Source organism: Oratosquilla oratoria, chromosome 17, assembly GCF_046742065.1.
Source record: "Oratosquilla oratoria isolate Oo_2021 chromosome 17, ASM4674206v1, whole genome shotgun sequence".
NCBI classification, from domain to species: domain Eukaryota; kingdom Metazoa; phylum Arthropoda; class Malacostraca; order Stomatopoda; family Squillidae; genus Oratosquilla; species Oratosquilla oratoria.
The window spans coordinates 13,414,347-13,433,829 of NC_134793.1; the positions used below are offsets into that span (position 1 = coordinate 13,414,347).

General features: G+C 42.6%; 1 protein-coding gene across 1 annotated transcript in view; it reads left to right on the forward strand.

The window, feature by feature from the left end:
- Piezo (piezo type mechanosensitive ion channel component) overlaps window positions 1-19,483 on the forward strand; it is a 168,269-nt gene that overhangs the window by 73,060 nt on the left and 75,726 nt on the right. The window contains exons 9-14 of the mRNA XM_076200470.1: window positions 9,707-9,919; window positions 11,896-12,099; window positions 12,399-12,527; window positions 16,722-16,895; window positions 17,424-17,592; window positions 19,124-19,305. Of these exons, the coding sequence (XP_076056585.1) occupies window positions 9,707-9,919; window positions 11,896-12,099; window positions 12,399-12,527; window positions 16,722-16,895; window positions 17,424-17,592; window positions 19,124-19,305 (1,071 nt within the window). The remainder of the gene's footprint in view (window positions 1-9,706; window positions 9,920-11,895; window positions 12,100-12,398; window positions 12,528-16,721; window positions 16,896-17,423; window positions 17,593-19,123; window positions 19,306-19,483) is intronic.

Consider the following 19,483-nt stretch of genomic DNA (forward strand, 5'->3'; position numbering starts at 1 on the left):
CCTGGAAAGGCGTACATGTTCATCCGTTGACGCCATAGATCATTTCCCAGGCGATGTACTCTGAGCTTCATGACTGACACAGACGATTGATGATTGACCCAGATGATTGATGATTGACACAATGAAGTTCATGGAATATCGTGGCGATGGGGTATTCTGTAATGTAATGAGGTTTCATGATGTGGGCAATACCTGAATTGGTTCTTCCTTAGCCTTGTTTGTCCCTTTCATTTTTCGGGTTCAGTTCGTAGAATGCCTCTAACGAGGTCTTTACTAAAGATCTGCAATATCGAAGTACACTTTATGGACTTTGTTGTGGCGAACGAAAAAGATCGTCTCTTTGACTTCGGTATTTTTTTTCTTGTCATCCCCGTATAGAGTATTGATTGCATAAACCTTTTGAAGTCAATATTTTGAGATCTGAAGTGACATGCCTACGGACCAGAGTATGGACCATTTTTTGATGGTTGGAGAATAATTCCCACTCAGAAAAATATTGATCATATATAACCTCTCTATTGTCCTCCATCTCTTTGGCGCGATATTGCTCCCAAGGATTGAAACGCTGGTTATGTCTGAATTCTTCCAAATTATTTTTGTCAAGTTCAGGAAAATCAAGACTTCATTTCCTTCCCCTCTTTTTTTTTTTGTGCTTTCGCTTTTCCTCATCGTGTTGTGAGTGGAGCCTTCCCTATCTCACCGTGACTTGTCGAACTTTATCAATTTCCCTCATTGTACCATTCTGATATACTTGAGGATCTATCCCACATTCGATCATCTTACTTTGAGCTTTTGCCCACGAAGTTTCTCGAAGTTTGCGCACACAATGGTGAGCATGGAAAGCTATACGACAACGACTGACGTGGGTCCAAGACGTTTCCAGTGTTGTCAGACCTTGGTCTTCCATGGTCACACATGAGTGAGCTACCTGTTCTTTAAGGAAACAGTTCCAGATACAAAAAAATTTCTTCATCTTTTTTTAACCTTTCAAACGAACTTTACTTTGCCAACGGCCGAAAGACAACCTTTCCCCTCTGCCTTCTGTCACCCCTTCCGCTAACGATCCACGAGACTTGGATGCGCTCTAAGCCAAGACTTCCGTCTAACCTGCAGGACAGTGCGCTTAGACCTCCTCCTACTCTTCCCCAAACATTCCAGAACTCTACCTGGACCTCCACCTCCAGCTGCTCTCATCCTCCAACGTCCCGTTGCAGGGCAAGCTGCTCTCCTCCTCCGGCTCGAGCGTCAAGCTCCTTATCCGACGGAACACCGTCTCCCGGCGTTCGGTTCGGTCACACCGCTCGAACGTGTCCGAAGCCGCGCATGCGCACCACACAAAGCACCACCACCACAAGCGTCACCAATCAGTTCGACGCTTGCCCAGACGACAGACCTCCCAGGACCAGAAAGTAGGCACAACTGTTCTTCTTCTTCGTCGTCGTCGTCGTCCGCTGTAGCGACGAGGGGGCGGGGCCTGAGTAAATGGCGTAACGTCCGTTTCTTTTATATATTTATAACGGTTTTTGAGCATTTGAATGTTTAACTTTGATAATTGTTTACACTCGTCCCTCCCACCTTTCCACTCCATTTTTTCTAGAATGTTGTATAATCTTTGGCTGCAAAATCATTTGCATTCAGCGTGACAGACTCCTAATCCTCACATCCGTGACCGTTGGAAATATAGATTTTGAATTTCGTCTTCAAGAAATACTGATTAGTTTAATTTTAGGGGACATCCCATATCCCATTCCTTCTTCTTCTGCCCTCTCTTTCCTTTCGTGCATCCTCTCTTTCCCTTCCCTTCCCTTCCTTCTTCTTCTTTTCTCTCCTTTCCCCTTCTATCCCTTGCCTCCCGCAGTCTCTCTTTATTTCCCATTTTCCTATCTTCCTCTACGCTCCGCTACGCTTCCCTTCCCTTCCCTTCCTTTCCTTTTCCTTCTCTTCAGCTTACTTACATCACCCCTCATCTCTTCTACCCTACCCTTCCTTCCCCTCCCCTTTCCTCCTGTTTCTTCTTAATCTCTTTCCCCGTCATCCCCTCCCCTCCCCCTCCCCTTCCCCACCCTTTCCCTTCCCCTCCCCTCCCACTTCCCCCACCCTTTCACCCTCCCTTTTCCTCCTGTCTCTTCTTAATCTCTTTTCCCCCCTCCCCTCCCCTTCCCCACCCCTTCCCCTCCCCTCCCCCTTCCCCACCCTTTCCCCTCCCCTCCCTCCCCCAACTTCTCCTCCCCTCCCTCCCCCAACTTCTCCCCTCCCCCTCCCCTCCCCTCCCCAACCTTCCCTCCCCTAATCTCCCCTCCCCTGACCTTCCCCCCCTAATCTCCCCTCCCCTGACCTTCCCTCTCCTTCCCTCCCCTCCCCTCCCCTCCCCTAACCTTACCTCCCCAATCTCCCCTCCTCTAACCTTCCCTCCCCTAATCTCCCTTCCCCTGACCTCCCCTCCCCTTCCCCTGACCTCCCCTCCCCTTCCCCTGACCTCCCCTCCTCTCCCCCTTCTCCCTCACATCCCCCATCCTCCTCTTCGTACTTCCTCTCGACCTCCTCCCTCCCCCTTCTCTTCCTCTTCCTGCTCCTAATGCACTAGATTTACCTCCTCCTCCTCCTCCTTGAGTTTCCATTCTTTCATCGTCCTTCCGCTACTCCTCTTCTTCATCTCTTCATCATTTTTTCCTCCTCCTCCTCCTCCTCGTCGTCGTCGTCGTCCTTCTCTTTCTCCTCCTCCTCCTCCTCCTCATCTTTTTCCTCCTCTTCCTCCTCCTCCTATTTGCACTTACCTCCTCCCCGTCCCGCCCCGCCCCCCTTTCCTCCACCCTCCACCTCGACCCCCTCCAACTTCCCCCGCTTCCTTCCTGCCCCCCCCCCCCGTCTCTCTTTTTCGTGTTGCTTCTCTCTCTTTGATGACCGCCTCCTTCCCAGCAGCCTGGACGTCACCCTCCCTCACTTCATCCTCCTCGAACGTTTTCTTCGTGTCTCCTTTACCCCTTCCTCTTTCCTGCTCTCCTCCTCCTCCTCAGTCTCCCACTCCTCCTCCTCCTCCTCCTCCTCTCTCTCTCCTTCGCCTCCTCCTTTCTCCTACTCCTTTCTCCTACTCCTTCTCCCCTTCCCGGTCCTTTCCCTCTCCTCCTCCTCCCTCGCTCCTTCCTGGTCCTCTCCTTCGCCTCTTCCCTCCTCCTCCTTTCTCTCTCCTTCCCGTTCCTCTCCTCCTCCTCCTTCCTCTCTCCTTCCCGTTCCTCCCCTTCGCCTCCTCCCTTTCCTTCCCGTTCCTCTCCTTCGCCTCCTCCCTTTCCTTCCCGGTCCTCTTCTCCCTTCTCCTCCCCTCTCTTCTCCTCCCCTCTCTTCCTCCCTTTCCCCCTCGCCCGATTCCCGGTGCACCCTTTCGGTTCGCCCCTCATTGGCGTCATTTCCCCTCAGTTATAGACCCACTGGAACCCCAACTCCCCTCGTCTCTCCTCCACTGCCATACACTATAGTCCCCCCTTGCCCCCCTACCCTACCCTCCCTCCTTCACTGCCCCCCACTGCTGTTTCGTCATTAACCCTCCCCCCCCGTCCCATAGGTCTCCCTCATTTCCATGTTGTTCCTCCCCTCCCCCCCTCTTCGGTATTCCTTCACCCACCCCTTTCTCCCCCCTCCAATCCTCCTTTCCCCCCTCTTGTTCTCTTTATCTCCTCCCCCATCCTCCTTTTCCCCTCCTGTTCTTGTTATCTCCCCCTCCCCCGCCCTAGCTACTGTCTTCCCATCCTTCCATATACCCATTTCTCTTCCCCCCTTTCCCTTCCACCCTCCTCCACATCCCCCCCACGGATTTCCACCTCGCTGCTCCTTCCACCACTCCCATACTCCTCCCTTGCTTTGTCTCCCCGTGTCTCGTATCCTTCTCCCTCTTGTTTCCTCCCCACTCTTCCTTCGTTTGCTCCTCTCCCTCCCCATCCTCCCGCTCATTGTCCCCCCAACCCCGGCGCCCTACGTGACGTTACGCAATTTGCAACAAGCCCGCCCTTTTGGCACACCAGACACGAAAGAGCGTTAGGCGCGCACCCAAACAACCTTATGTGACTCGTTAGGAGCATGTGGCGCATTTACCACATACTCCGTGAATGTGATCCACTAGCTAGTCATACAATAGCACTAGCAGCAGCAGCAGCAGCAGCAGCAGCACAGTAGCAGCAGTAGTAGTAACACTAGTAGTAGTAGTAGTAGTAACCGTCATCTGTGCCAATCGTAGTGTTCGTAGTCTGATGGTTCGCATATCGTGGCACCTGTTAGCATGTGATGAACACAGCATATGATGCGCTTGCATGTTATGCTTACACTGCGACTCGAACCCCCTTTCCACTTCCCTATGGTCACCTGGGCACGCCCACACTTACCTCCAACGCCCACAAAACCGCCCAAATCCGCCTTTCCACCCGCTCCTCCCTCTGCGTCCACACTCGTATCTCTACACACGCACACTGTCCACACACACACACACACACACACACACACACACACACACACACACACACACACACACACACACACACACACACACACACACACACACACACACACACACACACACACACACACACACACACACACACACACACACACACACACACACACACACACACACACACACACACACACACACACACACACACACACACACACACACACACACGGGCTATGTGATATAGGATCATAATGAAAAGTTTCACTTAAAGTAGCCTAACTTAACCTAACCTGACCTGTTCGTACCCAGTAACTAAATATCCTCCCCAGGCTTATGATCGAGCCCTGGGGAGTTTATGCAGTTCACCCCTCCCCCCCTTCCATAATTACATTTCAGTTCTTGACTCCACGTATTTCCAAAAACAGCAAAAATGTTAAAACAATTAACACTAAAATAAAATACAATACGATACAATAAGATAAAACAAGACAAAATGGAATACTCGTAAAACAAGCATTTAGATTCTCGTATAGGGATGCTCCTGAGCAAGAGAGAGAGAGAGAGAGAGAAAAGAGACATACCTACTTTGATTTCATTTCCGATTTAGGGAAGACATCTTTATATATCTTTTTAAGATTCCAAGTCATACAGAGAAATAAGAGTTCCAGGTCTTTACATCAGATGCACAGAAAGACAGAGTGAACTGTTTGGTTCTTCTAAGTTGTAATTACAAGAAATGTAGCGAGAAGTTTCAGAAAAAAAAATTGTAACAATAATGGTAATAATGACAATAGATAAGAGAATGATAATAACAAAATAATAATGATGATAAAGATAATAGAGATAAAAACTAGTGTTGCGTGGTCACTTAAAGAGGGGTGACACGCAATATTTAGAATAAGTTCGAAAAAAGCGTGAGAGATAAAACAGAGATAAAAATGAAGATAGCTGGGGTGGGGAGAGGAGAGGCTGAAGAATATTAGGGAAGAAAGAGTTGATAAAGAGAAAGATTTGGACCCTACCTTGGTTAACATAGATATGTAACCATATACAGTACGTGTATTCATATAATATGTATGTGTGTATGTATGCATATGTGTGATTCTACGAATGTGTATTCATATGCATTTATGTGTGCTTGTATGTACTGTATATGTGTATATATATGCAATTGTGTATATGTATGCATGCATATATATGTATCTATGTATAACTTGATGCCCCTATGTGTGCATGTATGTATTTGTGTATGTATGTATTTGTGTATGTATGCATTTGTATGTGCGTATATATGGAGTTATTGAGTGAGAATGGAAGTGGAAGGTGAGCCAGTTGTTGTTTGCGGATGACACTACTCTTCATTAAGTCAAAGTAGATTGTGAAAATCGGAGACTGGAAGTAGATATTGCCAAAAGTAAAGTGATGAGGTGTACAAAGGGTGATGCTGGTAGCGGTGGGTGGGTTGAGGGTGAGTTTCAAGGGTGAGTGGGGAACTTTAAGTATGTAGGGTGACATATAGCAGAATATGGAAGAATTAAGGCGGAGCTTAATTTAAGGATTAAGGGAGGTGAATAGATGTCTGGGTGAAATGAGAAATATCATGAGAAATAGATACCTGAAGATGAACCTAGAGAGAACTGTACGTGGCTGACGGCAATAAATTTGTTTGAGATGAAGACCAAGAATGGGATTGATGGGTTGAAGGGAACGTTGGATGCAAAAGTTAACACATAATCAAAGACCATAATGAGTAACACATATATTACACATATACATGTACATATACATGTACATATACACCATATGCATATACATATAAATGTACATATAGATTTACATATACGTATATACATATATAAATGTACATATATACATGTGCATATACATATATACATATACATGTACATATACGTATAATATACAGTACATATACGAGTACATCATTGATAACTGACCAATAATTATAATTACATATAAACATGTTATTCAATAATTATTGATTAACATGTTTATATGTAATTGGTTAGCAATTAATGATCTTAGCTTGTCAAATATTGGTTAAATGTTATGAAAAAACATCAATAAATTATCAGTGAAGTTTATCAGGTGTGTTATACACACTGTTAAGAAATAATTTTTAATAAAAAAGAAGTTAGTGATTGCGAATTATAAAAAAGTTGTTCAAGATTTTTATGAACTAGAATGAGAACAATACTTACACTAGATGCGAGTAAAGATGGCGGCATACTAGGCATTTCTCTCTAGCATGCTACTTGCTTTTGGAGTAGAAACAACTTCGGTTACGATCTTTTGTTTTCCCGAATGTCCAAATGACAAATTACTCTTGCCTCATAGAGTGAGAAGATGAATGACGAATTAAGAGAAGTTAAACCTAAGATACGAATGTTAGACACATTTTAGAGATGTTCTTACGGAAATCTAGAATATTGTAACCGAAGTCGTTTCTACTCAAACGAAGTAGCATGCTAGCTTAGTGTGCCGTCACCTTAAGTTATAATCACCGTAATTACCTTTCAGTCATTTTTACACATTTCTGCATGATCAATCACATTTTAGAATTGTCCTTGTTTGGGTGTTGATAGAGCTGCATGCATTGCATGATTTTTTGCATGATATTATGAATATTTTAGATAAGTTTAAATAACATTAATGCATTATTGAAATATCTAATGTAGATCAATGATATTCAAACCTATTTTTTCTCTGAGTATTCTTTGGGATTTTCGAGGTATTTTGAGGTATGCCGACGGATGCAAAATGAAATGTTTAATTTGTATGTGGATATTTATGATAACTTTCACGCTAAGCTGGCGTTGATCTTGGCACCTTTTGTAAATGTAAACCCCTTTTTTGGCCAGGGCATAGTTCTCAGTAATGATGTGGCATAGAAGAAAGGATTTCTAAGAGATATTTAACGATTTGTAGAAAAAATAAAAATAAATAGAAAAAGGAAAAGAAAACGGACTCGCCTGAAGTTGTTTTTCGTAATTTAGTCATTAATCAATTTATTGGTTGATTTGTTTATTTATTCAATTGTTTATTCGTTTATTTTCTGCTTCTAAGCCACATAGGGATGACTGTGTAAACCTCTTAAATGTGTCATTAAGATGAGATTACCTCGGTTGAATAAAATCGTCTGTCATTGGCATTGCTGGCTTGCAGAACTGTAAAGTCACCGTAACAGAAAACATGACCAGTATCATGGACTCCTTCTTGAACTTAATTCAATTACCTGACGTCAACCAGAATAGAAACAGTAAATTAAAAAAAAAATCTTTACGTATGGGTTTATGGAGGTTTGCATTTTCCCACGAAGGTTAGAAATCCTACACGACACTTTGCAAGATCCCCAATCTCATTGGCTGGTCCCCTTGTATCTGAATTCTTATTGGTCAGAATTTCATCCCTCGTTTAGTGAATGGGAGTATTAAGAAGAACCCATAAAGCCAAGTAGGAATATAATTGAATCTTGCAAAATGTCGAGCAGGTGAGAGTAAGAATATTTTTGGATTTTCTGGATTGTTTTACTAAGTACTAACTCGTTCACAGCTACCAGTGTTGACATGTTAGACATATCATGCACCTGCAGTAACTAATTGATGACACGTAACGCTGCCTGCCGTTATGAACTTGAATACATACACTTCCAAATAAGGGAAGGATGTCGCCTTTCTAAACGTAGCAGGTTGTTTTATGCTAGATTGGAATGCAAGGTTCTTGGAGACTGATTTGATACGCGTCCTTGTCACCTTTATTCCTCGTAAATACCTGATAATGTTTTGGTTGCATGAGGAGCACGCGTGATGGTGCCTGGGTACTTTGAGCGGTCATGCATCATGCTGCATGAGACGTTTGGCACGTACCGCATTGCAGCTCCCATCTAAAACCCTTTAGTGCTTGCAAGGAACCTAACCCAGACCTGTTGATTTTAACTACACACGCGACCTTGTTAATTAACGGAGTTTATGCCTCCTGTGTCATAACGTGACATGGCAAGACTAGTTCCTTCAGTCTGAGCACAAACTGAGACGCAGGAGACATAGGCTACGCAGCACAGCAAAGGCAGACTTTCTGTTGATGAACTGAAGTACAATGTGTAGTTCTCTCTCACTTGAAATACTGAGGTAGTGCATCTAGAAGCATTCCGAGAGAGAAGGTCTAAATGTACTTCAATTCAGCAAGAGGAAGTCTGCCTTTGCTCTGTGTTACGTCACCTGTGTCGCCTGCGTTTCAGTTTGCGCTTAGGCTTATCGCGGATTTAAGACGTAAAACCCACGACAGAAACAAGAGGGATCGTCGAATGACCCTAGTGTCGCGTCACACTCACCCCGGGGGGAGGGAGTGGGGGACAAATCCCTCTTGGGAACCATCAGTACCATGTGGCACTGTTCCATTGGTGCTCCCAAGCCCAAAGGCTTTTCTGACTTCGACCACAGGGAACGGAGGATAACGTCAAGTGTTGCTAAAGTCGCCAAATGATGGAGATACCAGGAACGTCGAATGACCACACCAAAGCCTCCTAACTTCGTGTTATGATCATAAATATTTTATTCCTTTGGAATACAGTGACTGTGTGTGTGTACGGATCTTTCTGTTTTGTTTTTACCAACATTGTGTTGGCATGCGTACGATAATTCTTGCGCTGCACTGTCGATTTTGTTCTAAAATGCCTCGTCTTTAGGCTTCTAATGTTGGGGTACATAAGGTATGAATGTCTCCATGGATTATTCTATTGTATTTACTTATTGATTACCTATTGATTTATTTATTTTATTATTTTTAGATGTTTATTGATTTATTTTATCCTGAGAGAAAGAGAAGTTATGAAAGTACGACGATGCTTTTCTGAATCGATTGTAAACGTTATGACGTCATGTCGGGTTATTCAACAGAAAGTGAGAGAAATCGAGTGATCAAGTAATATAAACTCGATACAGTGGTACTTTTTCTTTAGTTCTGGCTGCCGCCAGGCTATTTCATTCATCACCGTGGCTCTCTCCGTTGCGAAGGAGCCAGTATCGTGTGGCACATTTCCTTTGGTTTTATCTATCGTTAAGTTGATCGTTTGACTCATCACCGTGAGACGTCCATCCCCACCATCCCCATCTCGACGGTGGGGATGGGAATTGGATGACAACAGAAGTTCCTCCCGTAATTGTGGGGCCTGAAGAATACCACGGATCCAACACGAGCTGCACCGCAAGATTCGGTTCTAACCCAAGTCCCCTTCCTTCCCTCCCTCTGCAGCTCCTCGACGACGCCAACGGCAGCCCGGCCTCGAACCGTCAGCCTCGAATTCTCGCCGTCGAGGCCAGCCGTCGCTCGGAGGAGAGTCCCACGCCTGTGCAGAACCCACCACCTCCTGTGGATCCTCCTCCTCCTCCTCCTCCCCCTCCTCCTCCTCCGCCGACAGACCCCAACGGGTCTCTACGGTGGTCCGCCACGAACCAAACGGCTCAGGTAAGAAGGAACGCCATCAAGTATACTTGTACAGATCTTACTCTTACTCCGCTGGTCTTCGGGCCACTTTGTGATCCATAACCGTTTTTGAAACGTCTCGCCATGTCTTTCCGTCCTGTGCCACCTCCTCCTTCCATTCTCTTGGTTCTGTTCTGCATATCTGCACATCTTCAACGCATCTCCTCCAGTCTTTTCTAGGTCGTCCAAGTGGTCGTCTTACACTCATTCCATGCTATGGAAACACTTGTACAAATCTATCAAAAGGAACACTACGTGAGGACAAAGCCTTTATTAGTACAACGCTTCGGTTTTTACAGCTTTATCAAATACATCATGTACAAGCGAAGTGTCGTTCTCGTAAATCTTCCGTCTTCACATGGTGTTTCTTTCGATAGACTTGTAAGACAACTGCCACTTGCATACGACTTGTACAGATACCTCGTACAAGCGACTAACAACAGGCCCCTTGATTCTTGTAGTTAGTAAAGATTAAGATCGTGTCTTGATTAAGATGAGGTGGATAGGAATGATTAGAGAAGAACGGTGTGGGTTAGGAGAGGAAGAAGCTACGCAGATAAAAATTTTGAGGGATAAGGCAGGTGTGTCAGAAGTACATAGCAAAATACAAGGATGCATTTTAGGTGTTCATGGACTTAGAGATGGTGAATGACAGGATTGAGAAGCGTTGTGGAACGAACTGGAAATGTATAAAGTAGGGGGGATACATTGGAGGCAGCCACAATCTTTGACTTGAGTAGTAAATCATATGTGAGGGTTTGGATTAGTTTGCGTGAGTGATTTGAAGTGAGTGCAGGATTACGTCAGAGTTTCGTGATTTCACCATTGGTACTCAGATTGCGTGTGGATACAAAGGTAAGGGGAGTTGATGGAAGAGTTGTAGGCAATGGCTCGGAATTAGTAAGAAATTTACTTATTTTGAGATGACATTGCTCTTGTGGTTGATTCTGAATAGATATCAGAGCAGTTGATTAATTTTGACAGGATAGCGATTTTTTTATGGTGAAGTCCTTGAGAATTATATTTGTTTCATGACTGTTGAAGTGAGGCAGAGAATAGATTTTGGAAAAAAAAAGTCTGGTAGGATAGAGCAGAGATGAAGTGGACTGGGCTTATGGAAAGAATGAACAAGGAACAAATATTGAAAAAAAAAAAAAAAACAGAAGACCTAAACTGACATGGATGGATGGGGGACGAAAAGAGGTTTTTATCAATGTTCCCCATAATTTTTTGCTGTGAGTGTGCGCAGGAATTTGCTTGTGTGCAAACTTTGCCTTCCCTGAAAAGTACGCGCGCGTCCACGGCGGCGGCAAAGTCATTTCGTTTGCAATGGAAGCGCTACAGTTAGAAGAGAAAAAGAAATTTTGGTTTGACAATTGCAAGTTACCATGTTTTTAGAGAATTTATAAATTGATATTTGTGTGGAACTTCTTTATTGAATGGATTTTAATATAATTTAAAAACCTTGTGTGCACACATTTTTTCTTTATGTGCGCTAGTTGTAAAACATATGTGCGCGCGCACATGCGCACAACTTAGAGCGAACGTTGGTTTTGATGTATGTGTTATGTCAGTTGAGCAGGGAAAGAGACAGGAATGAATGGGAACGGTGGAGTGTGTGTGAAGTGGGTCACAACCCAGAGGGAAATTTCCTGTATCTGTTCTTTAGATTAGTGGATGTGGAGAGGTGAGGGTCACTTGTGAAGCGGTGGGGGTAAGCCATCTTCGGCTGCTGGTCCCTGCGGTGGATGAGCTACACCTCACTGCACTACGTTTGATCCATAGCGACAGTCCATTTCGACGGTGTTACCTGTGTTCCTCTTTCTATAAACGTCTCTCTTTTCTTTCTCTTTTTGTGTCAGATTTATGCACAAAATTCTGTCCCCTTTAACTAAACTCGATCCTTCTTACAAACTTCCATTGGCTGACGTCATCGTCTGGCGACCGTTAACCAACAGAAGGAGGAAACGACGCCGACGCCGACGCCGAAGAAGGTGGAGTTGGAGTTGGAGGAGCAGCACCAGCACCGGGAAAGGGGCATGGACGACGGCGAGGATGAGGACGACGCCGACAATCCCCTGCAGCAGCTGATGGCGCCCCTGGTCAGCGTGTTCCAACTCATCATCAGGTCCTCGTACATCGCTACCAACATCGTCATGATGGTCAGTTCCTCAGGAGAACATTTTAGTCCTCGTCGTTTTGTGTTCGTATTTAGATTTTTAATTTTAAACCAAAAACTCGTTATTTCAGTTAAGTTCGTTGTAATGTGTCATGGCCTAAAGTAAATTGTTTAACATTTGGTTGACTTTGAAAACAAAATGTCAGGTCAAATGACAACAAAAGGTGCGACCTCCTCTTTTTTTATCTATCTCTCCTAAACGTTGCTGTCCTCCCCTAAACATTGATTTTCTCCCCTAAACGTTTCTGTCATCCCCTGAACGTTGCTTTTCTCCTGCCACAGGCCTGGAGCATCACATACCACAGCTGGTTGACCTTCGTGCTGTTGCTGTGGGCCTGCGTGCTGTGGATGATCCCCAGTCAGCGTGCAGCCATGCTGCGATGCTCACCCTTCCTCGTCGTCTATGCTGAGGTTTGTAATGATGATGAAGACGTTTAATGTCACAAACTCCCTCCTATCGGGAGGCTAGGACGGGATTTAACAAACCATGCCCTTAGTTATCCTCACTGGTGGCAGGTGTTCGTGTAAAAATAGAAATTGTGTTGTTTATTTGTGTGAGTTGGTTTGGATGTTTTCGTTCATACTTAAACCCACTAATACCTAATCTATACTTTACATATTCTTTGTTTATCCACGTCCTGTAGAGTTTTGTAAAGTTGAAGGACAGCTATGGAATGGGGATGATTTTTATGTCTTCGGAAAACATAATACATGAATCTATTCCTTCCCAGAGCCTAAGTTGATTGAAGTCGTGTGACGATGACCAAATCTAACCACTTCAGTACGAGTCAAATTCTCGCGCGGAGCATCGGGTGCCATATGTAGGATACATCACACTACTCGCATTATAAAATAGAAAGTCACTGCTGTATTACTCGTTCTCTTTTACCCTGAGTAATAATAAACACAGGAAACGTGATCAAACCAGTTGATAGAATCTGGGGGTAAATCATATACAACTACAATATATATATATATATATATGTATATATATATATATATATATATATATATATATATATATATATATATATATGATGAAGGTGGAAAAAGAAGTCACGGGTCTAGTTCCGAGTTACTGAGTTTATTCCTGACCGGTTTCGCTCTATGCTTCTTCAGAGGAATGTGACTCTGGAGTGAAGCTGGCGGTATACATAGTCTGAGTAAGACCGCGTTCCCTCCTTGGAGGTGGGTTACGTTTGGTTGTACAATGGTTTTTAATACAATAGTGATAAAAATACAATAAATTGTTGTGATGTTATTACAAAACAGCTCCGGTGTGTGTGGAATGTTGATCGAGGGTGTAACATTGTAAGTGAAGTGAGTGGTGTAGAAATGTGTGAATCCTAAAAAGTGTCATATGATAACTTATAGTATTAAATAATATAATAATATAAGGATAAATATCCAGATAAAATGAATGAAATAAAATGAAAATACAAATACAAATACAAATATAAATATAAATAAATAAAAATAAAAATAATAAATATAAATAAAAATATATGCTTATTTAAAGTGACATGACATCTCATCGCATATCATTGTGTGACAGAATGTTATAAAAAAAAAAAATATATACATACATATATAACAATGAATAGATAAATAAATGCCAAAGAAATATATAGTAAAAATATGAAATGAATATAATAAATAATAAATAAAAATAATAATAATAATAGTAATAATAATAATAAAAATAAAAATGAAAATACGAACTGACCGGCCTCAAGCCCTCAACCCAGGGAGCGCGGACGTTTGGGCACCGGATGGATTTTGTCGTTCTATGTGGGCGCTGTTCTGGGGCAGGTTCTTATGGCTGCGTATTGAGCTGTGAATTTTTCCCATTTAATATCCCCTACTTTTTGGTTGATGTTGGCATTGGTTGTTATATATAGGGCTTCAATCACCTTCCTTTTTCTTTTTGATAGACCTTTCTTTACTACCTCTGCCTGTTGCCAGTCGGGAAGATGTCCTTCCTGATCCACGTGGCCCACCATCGCGTTTGAGAGGCGGTGGTACCTTAGGTCCGCCTTGTGCTCTTTTATTCTGGTATGTAGGCCCCTGTGACTCTCACCATAATATGACTTGTCACAGTTGCCACATGGTATCCTATATATGACGCTGAGGTCGTTTGTTGTTTTAGATGTTGGTGTTACTAGTTGTCTGATTCTCCTTCCCGTGTCATTCACTATTTCTAGTCCTAGTGGGCGTACAGCATCCCCCAGTGTGCGTGAAAATTCTGAGTCCGGTACGACTAGGTATTGTTTGTCCTGTCTGTTTACTGGTTCTCTCCGTTGCCTGATGTTTTGAGCTTTACTTAGAGAAGTGGACAGTAAGCCCTCTGGGTATCCCAGTGATATGAAGGTGTTTGTGACGCGGCGGATTTCTTCCTCGAGGAACTCCTTGCTGCAGATCCTCAGAGCTCTGAGGAAAAAACCGATCACCACTCCTGTTTTGGTTCGTTCGTCATGTGCACTGTAAAAATGTAAAAGGTCATCTTTGTTGGTAGGTTTCCTATAAACTCTAAAATGTGCTTTGTTATCCTCTCTAATAATCTCCGTGTCGAGAAAAGGTAGGCGACCACGGGACTCAATCTCCATAGTGAATTGTATATTATTAGTCACTTCATTTAACTTTGACAAAATCTCCTCAGCATCTGTCTCTGCAGGGGAAATGAATAGGCAATCATCTACATACCTTAGCCAATGTGAACCCTTTGGGAGAATTTTTAAAAAATGATCCCTCTCCAATACCTCTAGGTAGAGGTTTGCTGCCACTGCACTCAAAGGAGATCCCATGGGAAGGCCTTCCAACTGGTGGTATTCTTGGTTGTCAAATCTGAAAGAGCCAAATCTCATACATTTTTCTGTGAGCTGCATGTAGTCTCTTTTGCAGATCGGTAGGCTATTTTCGTCGATGGTTTGTAGTGCTTCCTTGATAGCGTTGATGGCGCCTTTTATGGAGACATGGGTAAATAACGATGTTACATCGTAACTGATTAATCTTTTCTGTGAAAAGTCTATGTTGTTGAGTTTCTCGATTAAGTCTGTGGAATTTTGGAGATGCGTACTACTGATGTTACCAAGGGCGGACGATAGGGGTTTGGCTAGGATTTTAGCTAACCTGTGCGGGGCGCTTCCAATACCTGAAGTAATGGGTCTAAGCGGTATCTCCTGTTTGTGGATCTTGGGGAGTCCTTTCAAGGTCGGTGTCTTGGGGTCTTCTTCTAAGAGATGTAACATTTTCTTACCCTTACTCATATTATGGTGAGAGTCACAGGGGCCTACATACCAGAATAAAAGAGCACAAGGCGGACCTAAGGTACCACCGCCTCTCAAACGCGATGGTGGGCCACGTGGATCAGGAAGGACATCTTCCCGACTGGCAACAGGCAGAGGTAGTAAAGAAAGGTCTATCAAAAAGAAAAAGGAAGGTGATTGAAGCCCTATATATAACAACCAATGCCAACATCAACCAAAAAGTAGGGGATATTAAATGGGAAAAATTCACAGCTCAATACGCAGCCATAAGAACCTGCCCCAGAACAGCGCCCACATAGAACGACAAAATCCATCCGGTGCCCAAACGTCCGCGCTCCCTGGGTTGAGGGCTTGAGGCCGGTCAGTTCGTATTTTCATTTTTATTTTTATTTCTATTATTATTATTATTATTATTATTATTTTTATTTTTATTTTTATTTATTATTTATTATATTCATTTCATATTTTTACTATATATTTCTTTGGCATTTATTTATCTATTCATTGTTATATATGTATGTATATATATTTTTTTTTATAACATTCTGTCACACAATGATATGCGATGAGATGTCATGTCACTTTAAATAAGCATATATTTTTATTTATATTTATTATTTTTATTTTTATTTTTATTTTTATTTATTTATATTTATATTTGTATTTGTATTTGTATTTTCATTTTATTTCATTCATTTTATCTGGATATTTATCCTTATATTATTATATTATTTAATACTATAAGTTATCATATGACACTTTTTAGGATTCACACATTTCTACACCACTCACTTCACTTACAATGTTACACCCTCGATCAACATTCCACACACACCGGAGCTGTTTTGTAATAACATCACAACAATTTATTGTATTTTTATCACTATTGTATTAAAAACCATTGTACAACCAAACGTAACCCACCTCCAAGGAGGGAACGCGGTCTTACTCAGACTATGTATACCGCCAGCTTCACTCCAGAGTCACATTCCTCTGAAGAAGCATAGAGCGAAACCGGTCAGGAATAAACTCAGTAACTCGGAACTAGACCCGTGACTTCTTTTTCCACCTTCATCAACTTGTCATAATGTACCAACATATATATATATATATATATATATATATAGTATATTTATATTAAACCCAAGATGCTGACACCAGCATCCTCGTGTACTCGCGCCTTATGACGCCTGTGTAGGTGTTATCGTACTGAAGTGGTTAAGTATGTAAAGTAACCATTGAACATGAGTGAAATCTTATTCGTATGCACTTCACATTAGTAATGACCAGCTTCACCAATGTGACTTGAGTGAGGTCATTTTGTCTAACACTCTTGCAGCTACTGCTCATCCTGCAGTACATCTATTGCATGGACCTCACGGAAGACGAGTTGCCGACCAAGGTTGAGGATGCGCCAAAGCACAGCAACGTGACGTCTTCGAGCGAAGTCAACTTGGGTCAGATCGGCTTGGTCAAGTATCGACATCTGCCTTGCTTGCCCCTCATCGTTAAGGTAAAGATATAACTTTGGAAGACTCTTGGTTATATACTGTGACTTGTAAGCCTAGTCTTTGATTTAAAGCACACCATCTATGCATTGCATAGCTTAAATCTTCAGGACTAATTCTTGTCTATACTCCCTGCTGAGGCTCTCCCATGTGACATGTTTATGCTCATCTTCCATACTTCTTTTATCTCACATGGATTTCTAGCAGCAATATCACGTCCGAATTTCCCTTCACAGGATCTACCTCACATTAGAATATAAGAACATAAAAATGAAGGAAACTACAAGAGACCATGAGGCCTACACCATGCAGTTCCATGTTTATTACCACTTATGATTCCTATCCATAGACTTAATATTCTCTAAAGCAACCAATAGTTTCGCTCTTACCACATGGTTACTAAGTCTATTCCACTCATTAACCACTCTTTTGGTAAACCTGTTTGCCTATTTCCTTCTTAAACCAAAATTTGTCCAATTCAGACCCATTACTTCACTTGTGTGTTATAGGTGTTTTACATTTGTGTGTTATAGGTGTTGTACACAACCATGTTCTGGATCACACTGCGGCAGTATGTGCAGGAGGTGGTGGAGGTGTCCCGGCGAGAGGTGTCGACGGCAGCTGCCCTGCAACCTTTCACCGTGGCTGTGAGCACAACCACAAGTGGCAGACCAGTGTCGCAGCTTGTTGTCCAGAGTCAAGGTGAGAGGCGAAGAAGGAGCTGTGGGCTCGGAACTGTGGTTAAAGGGATTATCACACTGGGATGTTTTTTCCCCCCACATCCTACCTTCAACCTCCGTTTTGATAACTAGAATATGAATTCAATTACAGAAGTCTAGACTTCTCTAAGAACATTTCAGCAGTATGTCGAACATTTGTATAGGTTTACAATCTCTTAGTTTATCCTTCAGCTTTGCTATATATGATGGAAAAATAATTTGATATTTGGAGATTTGAAAAATAAAATATTGTTACCGAAGTTCTTTTTACTCAGTCGAACTCTCAATGATCAGCTCTGGTGAAACCCATGGAAGCCCAGTGTGATAACCTCTTAAGGGACCATCAACCTCTTCACCTCCATTAGGAGGTGCAACCCTGAGGGGCTGACATTCAGTCTCCGGACTGTGCCCAAGATTTTTCTTTTCCAACTTCAGCTGTATTTCCTACACCTTTACACACATGGAGAGCTGTCAACTGGTGACTGATCCCTTTTCCTTACCACTTTGAGCCGGTGACCTGGAAACTCTCCCACACTAATGCACCACAAAAGACGATAGTCCAAAGTTTCTTCCCAGAGAGGTCATCTGTGGAAGATTCCAGTCACTGTGTGGCTGCAGGTTTTCCATTTAGTGAAACTTGAGCCAACGATTGATTGCACATTGATTAATTATAAAAATTGTTAACTTGACTTTCACTGGCTGGAAACTTGCAACCCCACAGTGACTGGTTAAGGTCTTTGCACCCTCCCATAGATCCTGAAGGACCACCTCTGGTAGGTTTTACCACTGGACACACAATAATGAACATTATTCACTTACTTCACAGGGTCTACTTTTGAATAAGCTTGTTGTTGTTGTTGGGTCACGGGTGATCTTCCAGAGTGGAACACCACCTCCAACTCCATCTTCTGCTCCACCTATACCTTCTTCTTCTTCTTCTTCTCATTCTTCTTCATCTCATTTTTTTCTTCTTCTCATTCTTCTTCTCGTTCTTCTTCTTTTTCTTCTTCTTATTTTTTTTCTTCTTCTTTTTGCTTCTTCATTCTTCTTCATTTTCTTGTTCTTCACATTCTTCAGTGGAGACTGTGGTGGGGTTTTTCCCCCAATATGACACTACGATGATTCTCCTCTTTCAGATTACTGTACTGTAGTATTTTTATAAGATGGAGGGGAAGACAATGGTATCTTTTTTAAATCCTATCATTTTTTTCTTCTTCTCATTCTTCTTCTCGTTCTTCTTCTTTTTCTTCTTCTTATTTTTTTTCTTCTTCTTATTTTTTTTCTTCTTCTTTTTGCTTCTTCATTCTTCTTCATTTTCTTATTCTTCACATTCTTCAGTGGAGACTGTGGTGGGGTTTCTTCCCCCAATATGACACTACAATGATTCTCCTCTTTCAGATTAGATATTAATTCCTCGAACTTTGTACTGTAGTATTCTTATAAGATGGAGGGGAAGACAATGGTATCTTTTTTAAATCCTATCATCTTAATGAAAAAAAAAAATGAACTTGCAGAGGAGACCGCAGCAAGTCCGATGATGGAGAGGATTGGACAATGGGTCCGCGCACTCCTGGTCAAGTTCTGGATTTGGGTTGTGGCCATCATGCTCTTCGTCTTCGGCATCCAGGGATCCAACATAGTCATCTTCAGGATCATGTACATGGTCCTCTTCCTCACCTTCACCATCACTTTCCAGGTAAGGAGGTCATATCCTGTCGAGGTGTTCTGTTATGTGATACAATAGGTTAGTCTTAACATGTCTTAGTAGAGGTCGCCCTTCTGCTATAAGAAAATAGGGCTTTACTTGGATTTATAGTTAATTTAGTCTGACTTACTGGCTTATCTGTCAAATCTACCAGTCATTTTTGCAAGGA